The 21,314-nt window shown below is 40.6% G+C and overlaps 1 protein-coding gene across 1 annotated transcript in view; it reads right to left on the reverse strand.

Moving 5' to 3' along the window:
- PREX1 (phosphatidylinositol-3,4,5-trisphosphate dependent Rac exchange factor 1) overlaps positions 1-21,314 on the reverse strand; it is a 2,105,011-nt gene that overhangs the window by 740,138 nt on the left and 1,343,559 nt on the right. The window contains exon 11 of the mRNA XM_044089931.1: positions 8,737-8,837. Within this exon, the coding sequence (XP_043945866.1) occupies positions 8,737-8,837 (101 nt within the window). The remainder of the gene's footprint in view (positions 1-8,736; positions 8,838-21,314) is intronic.

Here is a 21,314-nt window from a genome sequence, read left to right on the forward strand (position 1 = left end):
AGTGGGGACAGGCTGCTCGGCAGTGGGTACCAGTGCTGGTGAGGCCAGTCTGGAGCAATAAGAATTGTCCTTGGTTTTTCCTCCCTTATTTTGAGCAGTGCCCTGGTGATGAGAGGTAGTGGAGGAAAGGCATAGACCTATAGATTGACCCAGGAGAAGGACAGGGCATCCACCTTCCAAGCCATGTAGTGATGCTCCCTGGTGCAGAACTTGCTGAGCTGATGGTTGGTGTGGGAGGCAAAGAGGTCGACCTTTGGGGTGCCCCATTTCTGAGTTATTAGGGTGAAGGCTCTTTTGTCTAGCTATCACTCGTGTGTGTCCAGAAGATTTCTGCTTAAGTGGTCTGCCAGAGAGTTTATAGAACCTGGCAGGAATTGTGCTAACAGGTGGATTTGCATGGCAGAGGCTGTGTGCTAAAGGGTCATGGCCAGTCTGCATAGAGGGTAGGAGTGAGTCCCTCCCTGCTTGTTGATATACCACATCACAGTGGCGTTGTCTGTTTTGATCAGGAGAGCCCCTGGGGAGAGAAGGGGCCTGAAAGCTGTCAATGCGTGCTGGGCAGCTAACATCTCTTTTTGGTTGATGTGCAGATGGATTTACTGTGGGCTCCATTGGCCCTGTATGCACCTGCCATCCAGGTGTGCACCCCAGGCATAGTCTGATGCAACTATGGTGAGGGTCTGGGCGGCGGGGCATGGTGAGAAAGGTAGTCCCTTGTTGTGTGAGCATGCTGCTGCCCACCAAAGAAAATCTTTCCTGAGGCAAGGTATCATGGGTATAAGAGTTTCCAGGTCTTGAGAGTGTTGACACCAAAGGCTTTTTAGGTACCATTGTAGTTTCCTCATATGCAGTGTGGCATATGGAATGAGTAGAATGCAAATTGCCATGAACCCCAGAGCTTGCAGGATTTTCCTTGCAGATAACTGGGGTCTGGTGGCTAGTTGAGAGAAGTAGGCTGTCAGATAAGCTTGCTTTTCTGGTGTAAGGAATGCCATCTGGGATGCTGTGTGCAGGGTTGTCCCAGGAATATAATCCTTTGGATGGGCACTAGTTTGGATTTCTTTTCATTGATAGTATACCCTAATGAGGTCAGTATGGACTTTGCAAAGGTGAGGTGCTTGAGTAGCTTTTCCTGACTGTCTGCCTGAATTAGGGAGTCGTCTAAGTATGGGTAAATTTGGATATTCCTTTGTCTGCAAAAGGCAATAGCTGGAGCCAGACATTTTGTGAAAACTCTGGGAGCAGTAGATAAGGCAAAGGAAAGTGCAGAGATCCTGCCCTGAAATGTAGATATTTCCTGCATGATTCCCTGATAGGAATGTGGAAGTAGGCCTCTTTTAGGTTGAGAGTGGCTAGCCAAGCATCCTTGGAGAGCATGTGTAGCAGTTGCTGGAGGGTGAGCATTATGAATTTTGGTATCACCAGGAAGGTGTTTAGAATGGATAAATCGAGGATCGGGCACCGGGTGCCCCCTTTTCTGGATACCAGAAAAAGTCTGGAGTAGAAACCTTGGTCTTTCTGTTCTGCAGGGACGTGCTCTATTGCCCTCATAGAGAGTAGGGAAATGACTTGCTTTTGCACCTCTGCCCACTGGTTTGGAGGTAGATCTGGGAACCCTTTTGGGGTTGGAAGAGTGTGGAAGGAAAATTTGTATCCCTGGGACACTATGTTGAGGACCCAGCGGTCGATGGTAATGGTGGCCCAGGTGCTTGCGTGAAAGGAGAGTTTTCCTCCTAGGGGTAAGTGAAGGTGGGCAGAGGGAGGGGGTGGGGGAGGAGAGTCATTGTGAGTTTTTATCATGTGGCATTGGCTTAGAACTCCCTGTTTTTGAAGTGGAGGAATTCCACTGTTTTGATCTCTGGATTCCATGTGGCTGCTGTCTGGGGGGGTCTGTTTCCATGGGGTCTGGGCTGAACTGACTTGGTGGGAGCAGGAAAGGACCAGTGCTTGGAGGGACAATGCCTGCTGAACCTGGGTGGCTGGACCTGTAAGAAATCCTTAACTGTCTGCATAGATTTAGCTTTTTCTTCCTTCTTTTTTAAGACTTCCTCTGCCTTAGTGCCAAATAAGTTGCCTTTGTGCAAGGGTGCATCCAACAATTTAGATTTAACATGGTCTGGCAAGGGCTGTTCCTTAAGCCATGCATCCCTTCTAAGGACAGAACCAGTGACTGCTGCCCTGCAAGAAGCTTCTAGGGCATCAAAATCACAGTGTAAAGTTTGCTTAGTTACTTGACTTGGAGAATGCATTAACTCTTGCAACTCTTTAGATTCTGCACAAGCAGAAAAGGAAGACACTTTTTGTTTGAGGAGTTCCATGGTATGTTGCTGAAATTTTAGCACATGGAACTGGCAATTTAGTGCTCTGACAGCAACAGTAGCAGAGGTGTATACTTTTTTAACCCATATGTCTAATGCTCGGGAATCCCTATCTGAGGGGGTGGGATTTTTAGCAGAGGTTGCTTTAATTCCTTTAGTCCCCTGAGAAATTACCTCAGGGTTAGCAGTAGGATTTTTGAAAAGAAATTTGTGTGAGTCAGGGACTCTGTAATACCTGTCAGGTTTTCCTGGGTGCAGGAGTCAAGCTGGATTCCAGGAAAACATCGTCCACAACATCCAAGACTGGAGGAATGGCCAGGGGTCGGTGCTGTGGAAGATCTAAGAATTCCCTGAGGCTCTTTTTAGACTGAGGGTAGTTCTGACATTAACATTGGAAATGCTCCCTTAAGGTATGAAAGGTTTCCCCAAAGGAAGAGCCCTTGGGGGGGGGAGAGGCTGAAGGAATAGAATCCTCTGCATCAGAATCCTCATGAGCAGAGAGGTGTTGCAAGTCTTCATATTCAGATGCATCAGAGTCATCAGACTCCTGTTCAGACAAAACAACTGGAGACAGATTTCTTTTTCTTTTGGAAGGGGTAGCTTGGCTTCCCCTAATCAGCATAATAAGGTCTTCTGCCGTTTTAAGCATTTGAGACTAAGGCAAGGTAGCAGGTGCCTGAGATTGGGTCATCGGTTTCTTGGGTGTGGTTCGTACCCTGGGCCTTAGAAACTGAGTAGTTTTCAAAAGAACGGTAGATGCGAAAGAAGTAGTTGATTTGTGTTGAGAATCGGTAGTGTGAAGTACTTCCTCGGAAGCCAGTGCCTACTCAAAGGCTCCAGACCCATCCAAGGGAGAGACAACAGCAGGATCCTTAGTTGAAGAGTTTTGTGGAAAACCAGACACTGAAACGGTCTCGGTAGTGGCCTGCAAATCCACAGAAGCGGGCATCAGGGGCTGCAAAAGCACCTCACTGAGGACTGGAGAACTGACGACTAGCTTAACAGAAGCGTCGTAGGTAGGTTTGGACCTGTGCTCCTTACGTTTTTTTGGAAGATCTGCTATTGGATGGCTTACTGAAGCCATATCGAAATTCGAGGACTGTAAGTGAAAATATCTAGCTACAATGAGGGCCCGACAAAGTATAGTTCTGGCATTGAACAAAGCACAAAAGCGACAGTGGGGAATGTCGTGGTCTGGGCCTAAGCAAGTGAAGCAGTAAGAATGAAAGCCTTGGTGTGGTATTTGCTTTCCACACGCGAAACAATTGTTAACTTTTTCTGACATCGGTTAGTGCAAGAAAAAAAGATCCCCATTGGGGTACTTAGCTTTAGAAGACTTCAGCTTCAATTCAGAAGACAAAACTCAGGTAGTGGCTGACCGGCACGCGTGCAAACTGCTTCTGCTTCGGGCTCCACTGCAAAAAAGACTGAAGTAATGGCATCGGCTGCCTTACTTTATACTCCTGATGATCTGACATCAGTCCTGGAGCAACAGCAACCGATGCCGAAATACTAAGCCTCTGGCATTCGGGCCGGCCGAGGGCTACCCTGGCAGGGATAACCCAAATGTGATGACTGCAACAGTGAAACATGAAGAACATCCAATGTTCTACAAGCTACTTAAATACAAAAGGATTTAGTCACATGACAACTTAGTTTACGATAATTATTTCTTAAGACCACATCTCTTTAAAATAGCTTTTAGACTGACAGCTCAAATAATTATTGATGGGGTGTCAGCTCTCAGTTTCAATATTCATCTGTATTCTGCCATTTCAATTTTATTAAAGCAATCCATACTCTAATGGAAACACTAAGCTGGGAGTAGGCATAGCGCAGCACTGCACTTGAGAAAAAAGGGTAACAACCAGGATTTGATTAACTACATACTTACTGGATGGGAATAATATGAAGCGTGGGTGTCAGCAGCTGATGTTAGCTTGCCTATCCTAAAGGAATAGCAGTTTGTTTGACCACACAGCACCAGGTAGTTGGTGAAGGCTGGAGATAGTTGACAAGCTGGCATAAGGACCAGGACATATGCCCATCAAACAGAGTTCAGACTGTAGCTGGGATGTATATGGGTGTGCAGAAGCATGCATGTCAGTAGACTGTGGCAGGACTTCCCACATGTCTAAGATACTACAGAAGAGTGGTTAGGCTACATAGAAAAAAAACATCCTCGCCAAGAGTGACTTATGCACTCAGTATGATCCGCTGTGGCGACTCCTAACCGGGAAAAAGCCGAAAGAAGAAGACTGAAGGAGTAGATACAAGGAAACAGAAAACCTTCATGGCTGCCTGACAATGACCCCTCAGATCAGATCTGGAACACATGGCTTTGCTATAAAGGGGTCAACAGATCAGTCCAGCTACCTGGTTAACAAACAGTAGAGAAATTGCCTGGAGATGTGAAGGCAGAAATACCCGGAGAACAAGAAAAAAAGAGATATTCCATCCAAAATTCTGAGAGGATTTTTCTGAATTATATTACGTTAATTTGCTATTTTGTGAAGTTGTCTTTCTCAGATCCTTTTCATCAACAACCTGGGCCTCAGCAGCAAAGGTATGCACAACATAAATACAGGCAGTTTAGCGAACCTAATCAACTAGCATGTTTCTGGGAAGTGTGAGAAAACTGGAGCATCTAGTGAATACATACAAATTATACATGATGAACAGACAGGGGATGTGAAGCAAAAAATTTTCCCTGTAAACCAATGTCATCAATCATGAAGCAGTACAGAACAGAGCACAAGAGGTGAAATCTGGTATCTGTAGCACTACATTACAGAACAAAGTGAACCCAAAAGTTAGTACTGCGGCTAACCAACAGGTTTTACAATGCAGCTTCCTCTAATACCAACATCACACATGACAGTTCCGCTTCCATTTCTGGTCAGGCAACCTCATCAAACCTTTCCTGCTGGGGATACAAGAATAAATCAGTCTGTTAACAAGTTTTACATTTAACACAGTATCAGCTATGGAAGTAAGAAAAGGCACAATGTATATCCAACCACAGCTGACACTTTTTGTGTCTTAATATACAAACACTAAAGAGCCATCACTGTGGACGAGCTGCATATCAAACTTAAACTTATCAGTTGATCCTTTCAAGGGGTAAAAGTGCCATTTCATGTTACGGCTCCTTTGGGGTTTAAAAAACTTTCACTAATGCAAAAACTCTCTGCAGCTGACTCAGAGTCAAAACTGATTCCCTTACTATAACCTACAAATATTCCTGTCTGTTTTTCTACTGCTAACAGCAGTATTAACTTCTATTGTCTCACTTATTTATTTATTTCATAGTTCATAGATTCATACTAAGCTAACTGCCCTTGCAAGCCATTTTAAGCCTAGCCAATTATCCCTTGTGAGACTCAAACCCTGCACCTTGTGTTTGTAAGGCAAACACCTTAACCATTAGGCCACCCTCCCATTTATTTATTTACCTTGAAAAACAAGTATACAATTAACTTGAGTAGATCTGCCCCTAGTATGGGAGAGAGCATCTCAGGTCATGGTGTCAGAAATTGGTAATGAGAATTAGTGTTGATTAAAGTGGAGAGTAGAAAGAGAGAGGGTTAGAGGGGAGGTTAATTTGGAGTGTGAGGCACTTCTTTTCACCTACCACATTAATTTAGTTCCTCAGGAATGGAATGCAGTTTTTTTTTGTTCCCTTTTCTTCTTCCAGTTTCTGTCTGCATGCTCTCTGATTTCAGGTGGTTACAGGTTTGCACGCATTTCTAAGCCTTCGGTACACTCTGCATCACACTACATCACTAAAATGCAGCCACCAATGTTAAATACTCATGAATCATTTCTGTGCGCTGCAAATCAACATATTTCTCTACTCATTGAAGTTAAAGTGAGAAATGCAGGAAAATAAATATTACATGTCTTGTACACATTTCTGTTGTACAAATTGCCTGTTTTCAGCAGGCTGTATACATTGGTGTGTGTGTGTGTGTGTGTGTGTGTGTGTGTGTGTGTGTGTGTGTGTGTGTGTGTGTGTGTGTGTGCGCGCGCGCATGCACTTTGGCCCTTTTAAGTCCCTGTACGGGGATCAAAGCATGGATCTATGTGTGTTGATTTTATTTTGCTGTTCTTCATGCATTTTGTATACATTTTTAAACTTGCTAACACTGCTTCCTCTATTTTTATGACCTGATGTATCCCAAAAATAAAACCTTTAATAAGTTCTGAACTAGTCCTGATGGTTTTAGTCCACATTTCTAAATAAAGAAACCATGTTAAACAAATTACTCATCGGGAGTATTTTTACTTATATTTATTTATTTGTTAACCGCGTAGGCTACAGGACTCTTTTCAACACTGACTCATACTCACTGTGCTTAAAAGTAATTAAATAAAATAAAAACGTGTGTGTGTGTGTGTGTGTGTGTGTGTGTGTGTGTGTGTGTGTGTGTGTGTGTGTGTGTGTGTGTGTGTGCGTGTGTGTGTGTGTGTAGGGAAAAACCCACAGACACACACACACACTTAAATGACCTGTTTTACAATGACTATAAAATAAGGCATGAACATGTACAGAGTACATTAAACTACCAGCAAGCTTACAACAGTTTTTGCATAAAAAAGAGGGAGAATAAAATGGCATACATGTCATTCATTGGGATTCAGTTTATTGACATTATAATATGTTACATTTTACAACTGTGAGGTTAACCTGTGTCTAAAGCAGGTACATTTATGTTCATTGAGCTTTAAGCTTGGTTTGGGATGCTAACAGATTTTTTTCTTTGTTGTTCTCTCACTCACAGTAGCTGAGACACTGTTCCAATAAGCTGATCCTAACTTGGAAAATGATTTTTCACTGACAATAGTTTTAAACTGTGGTCTTATTAGGGTAAGGGCATACTCAACTTTGTTCTGAGATCATAAAGACAGCACTCTTATTAGCAGTTTTGATGCCAGTGGAAGACACATCTTTTCATTTATTACGCTGAAGGGAGTAGAGGTTAAATGCTGAGTTGTCCTTCCTGTGATTAGCAGGCAAATGGCTTTTTGTAGTAAGTGGCAGGGGTGGGTTCTTGGTCCCACTAATATTAAGTGAAATATTTTGTTTTACGTTACTTGAATGAGTTAGATATTGTCTGACAAATTCAGTGCAATGATGAAGAGGGCACACTCGAGAGTGGGAAGGAGCATGTACCTTGATAGTAATTTCCTAGCTTTTGGGAAGAACAAGTTAGTTATTCTATAATCTATACACAATTTTAGCTGTTAAACTTCTTTAGTGATTATCTTTTCTGTGGGCTGTTTGAAAGACAGAGAAGGGGCCAAACTAATCCCCAGACATTTGTGTTCACAGACCTGACTAATTTTATTCTCTTTTGGATCCTTAATTAGAGTCTTTACTTGGTTGCTTAGTTTCTGTGAAGCAGCACAACTGCAGATGTTTGCAAACAAGATGTTACAGTTTTAGCTTAACCAGCATCTGATTTCTATATAATAATAAAACTATGTTCCTTGCTATTCTTTTGGAAAAGAGGCAGCTGGTGCAAAACAGGCCTTAGTGCTCCCTTTATGTCCTCTGCAGTTGTAGGAGGATACCTCACCTAAATAAGGTTACATTTTTTCATACAAGGAACACAGTTAATAACAGCTACCTGGTAGTAGTTCAGCACAGAAGGTGTGTATGTATGTATGTGTGTGCACGAGTGCACGTGTGTGTGTTTGTTTATGTGGAGGAGGGGGTTACAAGCACCATGTGCACAAGTGCGTGGAGGAGTTTTTCTTCTCATTTAGGCTTGGAGAATATGCTTTCCTCAGGCTGCATCACTCTTGTGGTACAATATGAACTTCTCAAGCAGTGAGATCCCCACATCTGCTAGTGTTGTGGATATGCATGCAGGACTCCTGCACCATATTCAATACTAGTGATAATACTATGTGTGCACCATCGGTTACACACGGCCCTGATAATGTCTCACTGTTCAGCAAGTCCAAGACAAAAATCCTGACCAGTGCTAAACTGAAACAGGGGGACACACTACTACAGGTACCCCATTATCATTTTAATACTACATCAATGGTTACAGTTTTGATATGAACAACAGTGGTGATCTACATCAACGCTGTCTTCAACCAAATAATCACGCCAATGCAAATTTAGGGTTAGAAAAGCCTCCAGGCTTGCAATATAATGCAAACTCGGATGTACTCAACTTTTAAATCAAATCCATTTGCTAACCACAGACTATTAATGTTTTAATAGCAAGAAACTTAAAAGCATATACCCTATACTTCCTTGGAAACCATTATTAAACTATTAAACATTTCACTGACTGGAACTATTTAAATAACAGTAGAAGATGTTATTTTTTTTAATATTCTACACAGAATCAATTTAGAAAAAAGGTTATTTTAGATATATAAGATGTAGATGCCTCACCGTGATGAATGATCCCATTTTCAAGCAAGGCCTGGCCCAGGTTTACACCTTCTTCTGGTTTGCTGATTTCACCAGTTTCCAACAGCCATGATACAAATTCACTGTAAATGAAACATAACAACATGAGTGAAGAAGTGCAAGTTCCTATCACATTACCAGAACCTGTCTTAGATACACTAGGAAATTCACAGCTACAGGATACAGGTGGGTGAGGCTTAGACAAGGAAAAACATACTGTTATGAAACCCCTTCTGCTGGCATACCCAGGGCAACTTTTCTACCAAGGTCTACATCCCATTCTGGAATACTAGAGGTAGCACTACAAAATCTAAGGGCAGAAAGGGAGCATAAATGCTTGTTCGGCCCCACTTGCCAGAAAATCCACATATCTGACTGGACCACTGACTTTATCCACTTCCTTCTGCTTTTGGGGTTTTCTGTTCTTCCCCACGTGCTGCAAATTCCACAAATACCAGAGGATCACTGACTTTATTTTCTTCTATCTTGATCCTGGAACTGCACTTGAATACCTTCTACATCAATGAACTTCCTCAGTTCATCTCTAAAATGCTTGCCCCATCTGCCATATGACAGGCACACATGGCTTTTAAGATGTGTACCACACATGACACATCTGCCATATGACTGAAGCACATGACTTTTAAGTTATGCAAAGGACCACACCCACCTGCCATATGACAGACACACATGGCTATTAAGACATGTACATGACCGCATCCAGCTACATTATGGCTGACACATATGTCATTTAAGATATATGCATGGCCAGACTCACCTCTCATACGACTGTCACAAATAACTTACTAAAACAACTTTTTTTATACTTCCTGTTCACACCCATACTGCTTTGTGCCATCCAGAACTTTTTTTGGGTCTGGCTTCTTTAACTACGTGACATACCAGCTGAAGATAGGCAGTATAAGAAAGGGAAAGGAGTTATTAATAAAATGACACTAAGATTGTTAGAGTAGGGTGTCCAGCAGTAGAGAAATACATTTTTGTTTGCCACTTATTATTCACATGTTCAGCTTTACATTCATACTTTCATAACTAAGAAACCTAATGTCATTGAGGTGTATGGTATGAAACACCAATGTGGGAGACAGGATAATTAACTGAAAATGCTGGTTTACATCACACTACACTGCAAACATTATTAGTTGTTTGCTAGTAATTATGAAACTATGCAATACTTCCATATGTACTTAACACTTCAAAAAAACAAGCGACTTGCAACCTGTTGCCTAAAATGAAGTGAAACCTTAGATGTTGCTGAAGAAAGCTTTCTTTGACATTTGCACAGTAAGTTGCACATCTTGAGCGATATCCAGAATTATTTGTTTTGCCAATTATACAATTAAATATATGTTTTCATATTACTATAAATACCTCAATAAACATGCACTTACACAGGAATTTATTGTTGTCATGCGAAAGCTTATGTCTGGTATATAAAAATGTTCTAATATATGTCTAGGTTCTACAGTTTACCACATATGAAAATGTGTTTGTAAAAGTTTACAAAAATATAATTTGGGGTTTGTGTGCATTATAATATATTACAGTATTTATTGAAAAGACTATACATGAATGCACAAATCACTGTAAAGAATACTTCTTACTGATAACATCTCTATTTATACAGTTTTAATAGCTTTTACAGTTCATAAAATATTTACATTTGTTTATCTTCGCTTTTTAAGTTTATTTTTCAGAAAATGCTCTACAAAGTATGATGTATGTAGGCTGCTAGATGTGTAACATTCCACACCACGTAAGTTTAATGAGTTAATACGAACAGAGGACTAGACCCATCTGCCTTATGACTGACACATATGGCTGTTAACACATAAACAGGATCACATCCGTCTGCTCAAGACACATATGTCTTTTAAAACTTGCATTACACCAAACATACCTACCAAATGTCTGACAGTTGTGATTATATGAAGATCCAGACATTGCTAACAATGACAAACATCTGTGTGTCTTATTACAACACTAAAACTAATCTTCATGTGATGTAACATTGTGTGATAGTTCCTCTCACCAATCAGCACATTCATTTTTTACATTTTACTCACACTGCTCATACATGGGCGGCCATGGTGGTGCAGTGGTTAGCATTGTCGCCTCACAGCAAGAGGTTCTCCGGTTCGCTCCTTGGCTGGGGTGCCTTCTGTGCGGAGTCTGCATGTCCTCCCTGTGGTCGCGTGGGTTTCCTCCAGGTGCTCCAGTTTCCTCCCACATCTCAAAGACATGCTGCAGGCGGATTGAACGCTCTAAAAAATATTGGCCCTAGGTGTGAGTGCGTGTGTGTGTGTGTGTGCCTTCTGTGGAAGGTTGGGTGCCGGGCTGGCAACTCGACACTGTAAAACTTCACTGCCAATCATGAGCAGACAAGGTGATCCCCTGTGGCGACCCCTAACCGGGAAAAGTCGAAAGAAGAAGAAGACTCACACTGCTCATACATCTGTTAACACCTAGATCAGTAGTACATATTAACGTACACAACAGCCACGTTCCACTTAACTCTGTTGGTCTCTTTCCTTTTACCTCTACTTATTAGCCAGCATGACTGAAAGTGTAAGGAGTATCTGTAATTATATACATCACATGATAAATCTCAGATACTGATATCTACACATCTACACAGTTCACTGCACTTGTTATCGGCTCTCTAAACCCAACAATGGGGTACAGAGCATTAAATGTGGGTGGTAAAGTGGCAATCTATGGGCAGGGCATAACCAGTATTCAGGTTTCATGAAGAAATACTGCAGACCTTAAGATCTATTATCACTGAAATCTGTTACAATCACAACAATGTCTTTTTCAAAGCAAGATTAGCTCTAAGGGGATCTTACTTATAGTGTAAGCCAGGTCCAGGCATAACTATATACATATGAAAGAGTTTTTTGTAATGTATTTGAAAGACAGCTCTACTCAAAAACACATTTTTCCCATCTTAAAATGTTCTTCCATCTTTTCACCTAGCTCTAAGAATGCTGTACACAAGAAAAACATGATTTAAGTCTTAGTTCCCCTGATCTACTTGCCTGAACCTTTTCCTTTACTTTCTCAGCATTTCATTCACCATTTTGACCTTCTGAGAAACCTTGTATTATTTCCTTCTGGTATTTGTGTCATCACCTGCTACTTAAGCAATTTCAACAAGAGAGGAGTAGGCACATCTGAGACATTTACTGCCTTCAGAAAACAAAATAATAGGCAGGTCACTTTCTACAGGACCAATAAATAGCCTTTAGTTTAGGTACTTAGGTGTGCATTATTAGTTACCAGTAACCAGCTTTATATCACCTGTATTTATAACACATTAGTTTGGCCTCAGCACTGAGCAAAAACTTTTAAACTGATGGTGCATATTAAGTCTAACTTGCAAAATTCTGGAACTCCCTCTCAGTTATGGTACTGCATTAAACCACCTTTGTGGATGTACAGACAACACGAAATCCTGGCTACCTGCCACCTGGTCATGCAGCTTTGACACTGGCATCCCCCAATCAATGTGCTGTCTCTCCCAAACATGAACACCAACATAGCATTTCATATACCTATTCACAGACTTTTATTTAATCCATCTGTTTTTTATGAGCTGTTTATTTTAGGTCCTAAACACTCTGTATCTTTGTTCTGATGCAATGCTTCCTTTAAATTATACATTGATGCTTTCCTTAAAATTATTTTTATATACTGTTACTCTGCATTTTGATTTACGCTATGGTATGCCTGATTAAGCTTTTCTCCCAGGTTCTCCACTGAAAATAGGCTATACTCAGTCAACAAACTATAACACAGACCAGAAGGAGGTCCCAGTCAGTATCAATTGGATGGCTACATCACTGCCCCCCTCCGACACCACTCTTGGAAACATAATCCACAATGTAATGCCTAGAAAAAGTGTATCCTATAAACCAAGTCACTGCAATATCTGCCAATGACATGAAATGGAAAAAGGCTTCGGACTCTGATAGCCTTCTCTCATGGAATTAGCCCTAATGATCCTCGATAAAGATTTTTATTCACAGGTGTAGCAAAAAAGTTCCATCTAATTTGAAAAGGTTTGTATATCCACAAAAGCACCCAATGTGTTTTACATAATTTCTTATATTATTTTTGATTTCTCCTCACTCAGCAGTATACCCCAAGGCTGCTGACCCTTTCATTCACCCATCCTAGTCAGCCAAGGGTCTCTCTACACACCCTCAAGGAGAAATAACACGTGTATCAGTAGCTCGCAGAAAAAAAGATGAGCAACCTAATTCTGAAAGCTTTTTCCCATAGGAAATTATTGTCCGTGCGAGTTCTAATTATGCACTTGATTCACTTTTTAGGGAGATTTCTCACATTTTCAAGTTGGTGCGACATTGGAGTTGGTATATATAAATTTGGGGGGAATGGGGGCTCACCCATCACATCAAGGCATGTGGGGGGACTGCTCTCCTACAAAAATAAAAAAAAACAAAGGATTTTTTTAAACTTTTGTTTTTTTTGGGCATTTTGTTTTGTTGTTGTTGTTCTTTTAGAATGACGATTTTCAAGAAGTTGGCATTTCCTACTAGAACCGAAACAAAGTCACTGTCAGTAAGGCTACCAGTCAAGCAGTGCTGCACCATCATGCTGGCAGGCTCAGCCTTTTACTGTGTCTGTTCTTGCCGTATCCTTGTTTTTGGTGAGCAGCATGCACAACTTGTGCAGAGGAGCCTCACATTTTATAAGCATATATCATCCCTTCAACAATACCTGGAAAGGCTTCCGTCTATTCTTCTGTGACTGTACACTAGGTGACAATACCACAGCAGGACTTCCCCAAGCCTTCCTGCTTGAGGAAAGCAAGCAGACATTTGGATTCTCACTGCAACCAAGCCCAGCTGGACGTCTAATATGTCAATCATTCACCCAAATTACATGTAGCACAGAAAGATGTCTTGTCAAAAGGCTGACTAAGGGAAACAAATAGTTGGTCAGATTTTCTGAAGTGCTTAAGCCCTTGAAATGCAAGTGAGATGTTGTCTCCAAGGATCCATGATGTTCAAGACTGATGCTCCTGGATTCTAAGGATGAAGACAAAAAAGGAGAAAGCAGAACCATGTCAAATATCACATTAGACAAAAAGGAAGGTTTATCAGACAGGGCTGCCCTATCCTTATGGAAGACGGAGTCATGTATGGATTGGACGACTTAAGAGCCTGCAACTCAGAAACCCTACTAGCTCAAGTAACTGCCAGGAGAAGCACTAGTTTCACGGAGAAAACAAAAATGTCAAAGGAATGTTATATGCAGACTTAAAAGGATGACATGTCATTTCTTCCAGTACACAATTTAATTCTTATGATGGAAGGACTTGAGGGGAAGATCCCCTCCCCAGCATACATCTTCAGTGCAGGTCAAGTAGTATTACAAGAAAGATAAGCTAGCAAGAGTGAACAAAGGACTTAAAGGAAGAATAGAAAAGCCCATGTTTAACTAAATGAATTAAATATTCAACACCATGGTAGAGTTCTACCTGAAAAGGCAGTAAATTATTGTCATTATTCAAAACTAAGAATCTCTTCCCATGACAGAGAGTCTGTAAAGATGGGTGAAATCCCCCTTTATCTTGCAGGAATAGAAGATCCTCTCTGAAAGGAAGGATCACAAGTTGAATTGCAATCTTTAACCAAAGCTATGTTGGCAAGTCTGGGGCAATCAGAAACAACTGACAATTTTTATTTCTTGTCTCTAAAGGACCGTCAAGGTCATAACGTCAGAAAGTGAAACAATATTCTGTTTTTGTTTTTTTGGGGGGGGTTCCCACGAGCCCTTCAGCTTGATCATCACCTGCTTGGGTCTCTTCAATAGCTCTCACATCCTCCTGGTACCACCTGATAGAAGGGAAGTGAATTAGAAAATCCATGGTATCACTAGTTTTATCACGCAGCTAAGGCTATTGTTGTTGGTTCAGGCAAGAGGCACACACAGTCAGCAGTGGCAGCTGGCACAGAATTAAGGCCGTTAGCTGTAGTTCATGTGGTACAGAGTTTGATCTCCTCAGCCCTCATTTACCTACTGTGTGACCTTAGGCAAGTCAATTACCCAGGCATTGCTTGCAGGTCACCCTTAAGAGGGCCTGTATGTGCAGTGGGCCTTCCTGGTTAACAAATGGGTATCATTATTACTATTTTTATTTTTATTACATGCTGAATGGTGTTCCTGGGATTTTTCCTAAGCCCTAGCTCAGTGCCCTGACAAAATTAGTCTTTAGGCTTGGCGGCCAAAAATGGCCTGATGTGGGCTGCTATACTAATCTAATTCATTTTTTTTTAGATAAAAAGACCCTTCTCTCACAATGCATTCTGTGTCCACAGAATATGACATGTTCTGCTATTCCTTTAACATCAGCCTGTTCTGCCCATTCACTTAGAAGAAAACTATTCTGAATTGCTATTTTTTTGTAAAATTTCTTAACATAGTCCTTATATTTTTAAAATCAGTGGTTTCTTTTGGTTTAGGTTCTTTATCCTCTTTTCCAACTTACAGTCATCCTTCTCTGTTTTAGTTGCAGACTGTTAATAACCATGTTCCATTAGTGAAAAAAATGACAACCTACTTAGGTGAAGTATCCTATTACAATTGAAAACTTTTTCAGCTAGACATGTGAAGCTGTACTACCTGCTAATTTCTGTGCTAGCAAGACCCAAATTCTGCCCAGGGATTCTGTAGAATAAATCAGTAACCCAGAGACTCAACTGGCACGGCCCCACTGGAAAGGATACAAGACAGGGCTACAAACACTTTGCTAGGCAGGTTTTCCCTTCCACTGAAAATCTTAAAAGTAATTAACACGAACAAAAAAAATTCCTCAAAAAAAGTATTACGAAATACCATGCTAACCAACCGTGCAGAAACTGAATACTATGGCAATGTACCAGAAAACGGAAAATAGCCAAGTCACATTTATGTGCAAGACACTAGGGATCACTTACAGGGTGGCATATGCATTCTGGGATGATTAAGGTTGTGTACAAAATGTATCTGTTCTTTATAAGTATCATTGACTTAGAACTGATAGGAATGCATGCAGATACTTTCCTTATAGTAGACTCCCTCTTATACTGTCTCGTTGGGACCAGACCTTAGGCTGAATAAACAAATGGCTGGTTAATCAGAAAAAGCATACAAAATGATATTTAAAGTTTAAAATCAGCTACAATAACAGGATTAGTGTTAATATGCATTTTTCTAATGAATATGAAGTCTAAAACTCAAATATCTGTAATTATTTAGCCCAGAGGAGGAGGAAGTGTTGTTTTTCTCTGTTGTGTTTTGCTAGGACTATGGCAGAAATTTGATGGCTGGTTAAAGAGGAGGCCAGTTAAAGAGAGGTCTTATGACAGCATTGCGATATCTCATTCAAAACCTTATAAATTGATAACTGTCCTTTGATGCAAACAGATCCAGTTACGACATAACCATATGAAAGAGAGGAAACCTGTGGACTGAGGTTTCACTAGTGACGTAAACACTGGAGTTGGTTAATTAGTCTATGAATAATCAGTGGCAGCTGTAAGGCAGTGGCTGAAGACTTAAGGGTACTACCAGCTCTCACAGCGGCAAGGACATCCTATCAGACTGGCACAAAAGTGGTATGCCTTCCTTCTGCAAAAAAAAACCAACAGTACTGTCACGTAAGAGAGGAAGAATATCCAGAAAGAAAACATTTTTGAACATTCTGACAGCTACAGTCACAGACAGCATCTCCTTTAGACTGATGTGCAGTCCCAGCTGTGATGGTGATCAGCTCTCCATGGTGAACAAGAGTCATAGCTGCTGGCATAAGTGCAGTGCAGTTACTATATGCACCAGGGACAGAGACAGTGACGGAGAAAAGCCCTACTGACGTTCAGCTAGGTCACTAGCACTGCTCTCTCTAAGTGCTTAACCAGATATGGAATCAAAGTAAGAAGGAGAATACTTACAGAACAGCAGATCTTCAAGGAGAGGACACTGCAACAATGAAGGGATAAACATACGGGTTAATCCAACCTCTGTTTCCTGCAGCCAGGACAGATTTTCTAAACTGTGCACATTTCCATGTGAGAACCAACATGCCAAAGGTATGCACATAAGCGGCACAATATTCCATTTAAACCCAGTGTTACCAGTTCTGTTGCCATTGAAGGATAAAGCAATGACTGCAACCCAGGCAACCTGAGTTGGAATAGTAGCTTACGTATCTACTGGAGCGTTATACTAGAGGAAGAGAGGAGTGATGCAGGTTTGCCAATTCACTGCTCTTGGGGGGGGGGGGGCATTTTTGTGTCCTCTTTCCTACTGAAAAATCCCCAGAAGAGATCAGACATCTCATGGAAGCCCTGGCTTCAAGGGGAGCATTTCAGGCTTGACAGTTACATTACCCTTGCAAGTAAATGACAGTGCCCATTACAGTCCAAACCCAGAGGTGGTTATGGGTAAGGCCACAGGATTTTGGGCCTTAAAACTAAGACACCCCCTGCCTCAAACAGATGATGTCACTGTTCTGCCCTGCTAGGATCTTCCCCCCAGGAGAACAAATTGGCAATAATGCTCTTGCTCCCTGGGTAATGAACAGGCTTTATGTGGCAATGGCGAGAGTGCAGCTTCCTGGTCACGGAGATAGGGAGAAAAAAGAAATAAAAAATCTCCAGTGTTATTGAGCTCACTTCATTCTCTGAATCAAAAAGCCCCACTAAGAAGGCATGCTCATGGCACACAAACACCCAGTCCTGAGCCAAACTATTTGTTCACATGAATATCAAAAAATACTAAGTAATGTTCTCAGACGGTCACTGTGTACGCATTACATAAAAAGTCCATAAACAGGGAGAAGGAGGCAGGAAAGCTATATGGTTACACTGACCTCTCCTAAAAGCACTATTGTTACTCTAACTGTCTTACATAATTCTACTATATCTTTATTGATGGTCACTGTAACAGTAAATCATAACAAATCAGTAGAATATCAGTTGCATCTCAAGCAGTAAGTTTCCTCTGACAGCTGGAATGACGTTACATGATCCCTTGTAAAACACTCATGCAAAATCCTGTCCTGCCTGTAGACTACACTCCCAGCTTGTAGTATATGGTAAAGTTGTGGAATGTAATAAGTGTTGCAGTTTGTAAGATATCTCGGACAGAAAAATGTCTAATGTGGGCTGCTGAAGCTGCTGCTAGCCAAAGAGAACAATGCCTTGCAGCAGCTTGTTGTAATTTTCATAATGCAATACAAATGGTCAGTCACTTGGATAAAGTCTGTATAATTAAAGGCAAGCCTTCTCACACTTTTCAGAAGGGATAACTATATACCTGTTAACCACTGAAAGACAGTGGTCAACATGGCTCCATTTCAGTCTCAGCTCTAGATCACAGCCTGGTTAAATGCTTTGCTCAGGGTCAAACAGTAGACAAGGAGGCTGAGTGAATCAAACTGGGGAATGCTGCAGAAAACACATAGTTTTAAACCTCTATACCAGACTGTGCTCTCCAGACAAGTTATCCTCATGTAGCACCTTAATTGGATTTGAGTATCTAGCATATGTAGAAGATTCTCATTTATTTTGAGTGTGCATGAGGTTTAGGAGTGGAACATACTAGATCACAGGTACTGCAGAAACAACCTAGGGCATAAATGAGGGATACATTTTCACTAAGAAAACTGTATAAGAAGCCTTGCACATGAGGGCTTGTAACTCTGAAATTCTTCCTCTTCAGCTTACAGCAGCAAGAAAAAAGTTTTGATTTCCATTTAATGTCCTCTGAGTGAGCAGTCTCCCTAATTGAGTGAGTGTGTGTGTGTGTGTGTGTGTGTGTGTGTGTGTGTGTGTGTGTGTGTGTGTCCACGCGCACACACACACATATATATCACACACATATGCATATATATATATATGCATATGTAAATATATGACTTCTTGGAGGTCTTCTACAAATGGCAATTTTAAGGAAGGCCTTAAAAGACAGATTTGCATGGAAAAACTGACAAGGAAGCAGATATTCCACAACGTACTTTTAAGAATGAATATGCCAGATTTGACTCGGACATGGTTCCTCTAAAATCCTTAGAAATAGGCAATTACATGGGTCTAGGCCCTTACTGGATCCCCACTAGTCTGTTTATATTTAAAGTTAGTGAACTGAGCCACTGTTGTCCATTTTTTAAGTATGACTTCTTGTAGTAGGTTTTCTGGCTTCTTTAAAATGTTTAACACCTAGAAAGGAAAAAGAGTCACCATTACAAATTAAAATTAAAATTCTACCCTCCAACCTGATCAATTACATGTCTTGAAAAAGAAGCAGTACTTTGCCCTGCTGCCATATCAGCAATTTCTTTTGCAAAGTTAAGAACCATCAAGAAACACTAAACAACTTCATCAAAACACAGAAGCAAAAGTTATGTACATAACATAATGAGAAATCTCTAAGCAAGAACATCTCTGACACCAAAAGTGCAAGGTTCACTCAGCAAATACAACTGTCTTAGGGTGTGTGGAACCTACAACCCTCCCATCATGCATTATATACCCATGACTCTCATAGCTCAGAGAAAATGATAAAAAAAGAGAGAAACAGAAGAAAACTCGAGATGCGCCATCCTTTCTTTGTGGAAAATTAGGTACAGATGCTAGACAGAAAGGACCTGAAATTAAAATATTTTCTTGGCAAAAGTGACAGCTACTAGGAAAAGTGCTGCTGAGGGCAGTAACTTTAGGTCCATAAAACAAATAGTCTCAAAAGATGGTACACTCATCTTTTTGAAAAGAATTTAAATGCTGCTAAGTGGTGGAGTCTTCTGTTCTTGGAATGTTTTATTTTCTGTGCACTTGGGCAGAAGGAATCCAAGCAGCTATATGTGTTGGTCTGCTACAAGAAAGTATAACACAGTATCCCCCCAAACAACAGCTTTAGTCTAAATTCTGGGCTTTTCAGTGAAGGAGTCATAACAAGCATTCCATCAAATTCAATTCACACCTGGATAATCCACTATAACCTAGAAAATGCAGCATATGAGAGACATGGCTTAAAACTACCTTCCAAAATATTGTACTCCACTCCAATAACTACAAAGCCTTCTACCTGGAGCATCCACGAAACTTGTCAGATGGAGGCTGTGTATATCTGTTGTACTACTACTATAACCTCTTTGCCTAGTGATGATTTTCAGCACATGACTTATTGCAGACTTCTCAATACACTCATATTCCAATCCCACTATAGCATTGGTCTACTATCACTCAAATACCCTTTTCATGAGTCTTCTCAAAGAACTATCCCCGGCCTACTGCAACTAATTCAGAAACCAATCATACCTAATTACCTTACAAACAATCACTGTCAACAAATCTAGTAAAGTCCATTCTATCCTTATCTTACCTCCAAACCTTAATAAACACAGATTATCACCTTCATGTGAGCTATCAAAAATCTAAACTGCCATGTATTCTTTACATGATTAGGAACAGGTCCAATGACACATACATGCCCTCAATAATGACCTCATGTCCACAATGGGAAAATCCCATCCAGCAAACCCTGATTCTGACTTTATTTATTTAGGTATTTTTTTGCATTTGTTTACCCGGAAAGTCTGACTGGGCATGGAACCTCTTTTCACCGGAGGCGGGAGAAACGCTTCAGAGTTACAATCATACATGACACAGAATCATAAAACAAGTAAATCTGTGGCACTCATTGACGGTAACTTGTTGACTTAACTCATTTAATCCTGAAGAGCAGAAAGCTAACCAACACGTTTGCTTCTTAGATCTTTTAAGCCAGAGATCCAGTTTCTTCCTGACAGCAGTTCTCCAAAATCATTTACTAAACACACACTTTATTAGATTTGTAATATATGATAAATGGTATGAGTTACAAAAATGTAAAATATAATAGTTGTTTGGTAAACAATGTGCTGTTCACTGGTGTTGATATCAAAGATGTATTTCTGGTGCTATGGTCAAACAAAGGATTATATCTCTATAAGTGTGCAAGACAGATCAAAAGCATCAGTGAAGGAATTTCTAATCTGTTCAAGAGCTTTTTGATGATGCATGACAAGAGACGATAGCATACTGCTGTTTTGTGATATTGCTGAATCTATGCAAATTATACATATAATAACACCACAACCGTTCAAAATAATATTAATCTACAAAAGTATCAGTGGCAACATGGTATGCCTTAATCTTTAGTACAAGATGGCACCATTTCTTCACATGTAGGTCACACAGCTTTTATGAAATTAATGTAGTTAAGAGAATATGTTTAATAATCGTACCTGATTTACCATGAGTATTTATATATCTCAGAATGTTTTAATATCATTTTAATAATACCCACTGTTTAAGCACACCATAACGGTGTCACATTATTTTTACGTTATTAATGCCAATATGGAATCTGTCCTATTTTACATAACTTTTTTGTAGGCACTCCTTAATAACTCAGTCTCTGGTCACCCCATGCTCACAATTTTATTGTCATGCTTAGTAAATCATGTCAGCTTGTAGATGTCACCTTGC

This window comes from Protopterus annectens, chromosome 12.part0, assembly GCF_019279795.1.
Source record: "Protopterus annectens isolate FY-2018-M chromosome 12.part0, PAN1.0, whole genome shotgun sequence".
Classification (NCBI taxonomy): domain Eukaryota; kingdom Metazoa; phylum Chordata; order Ceratodontiformes; family Protopteridae; genus Protopterus; species Protopterus annectens.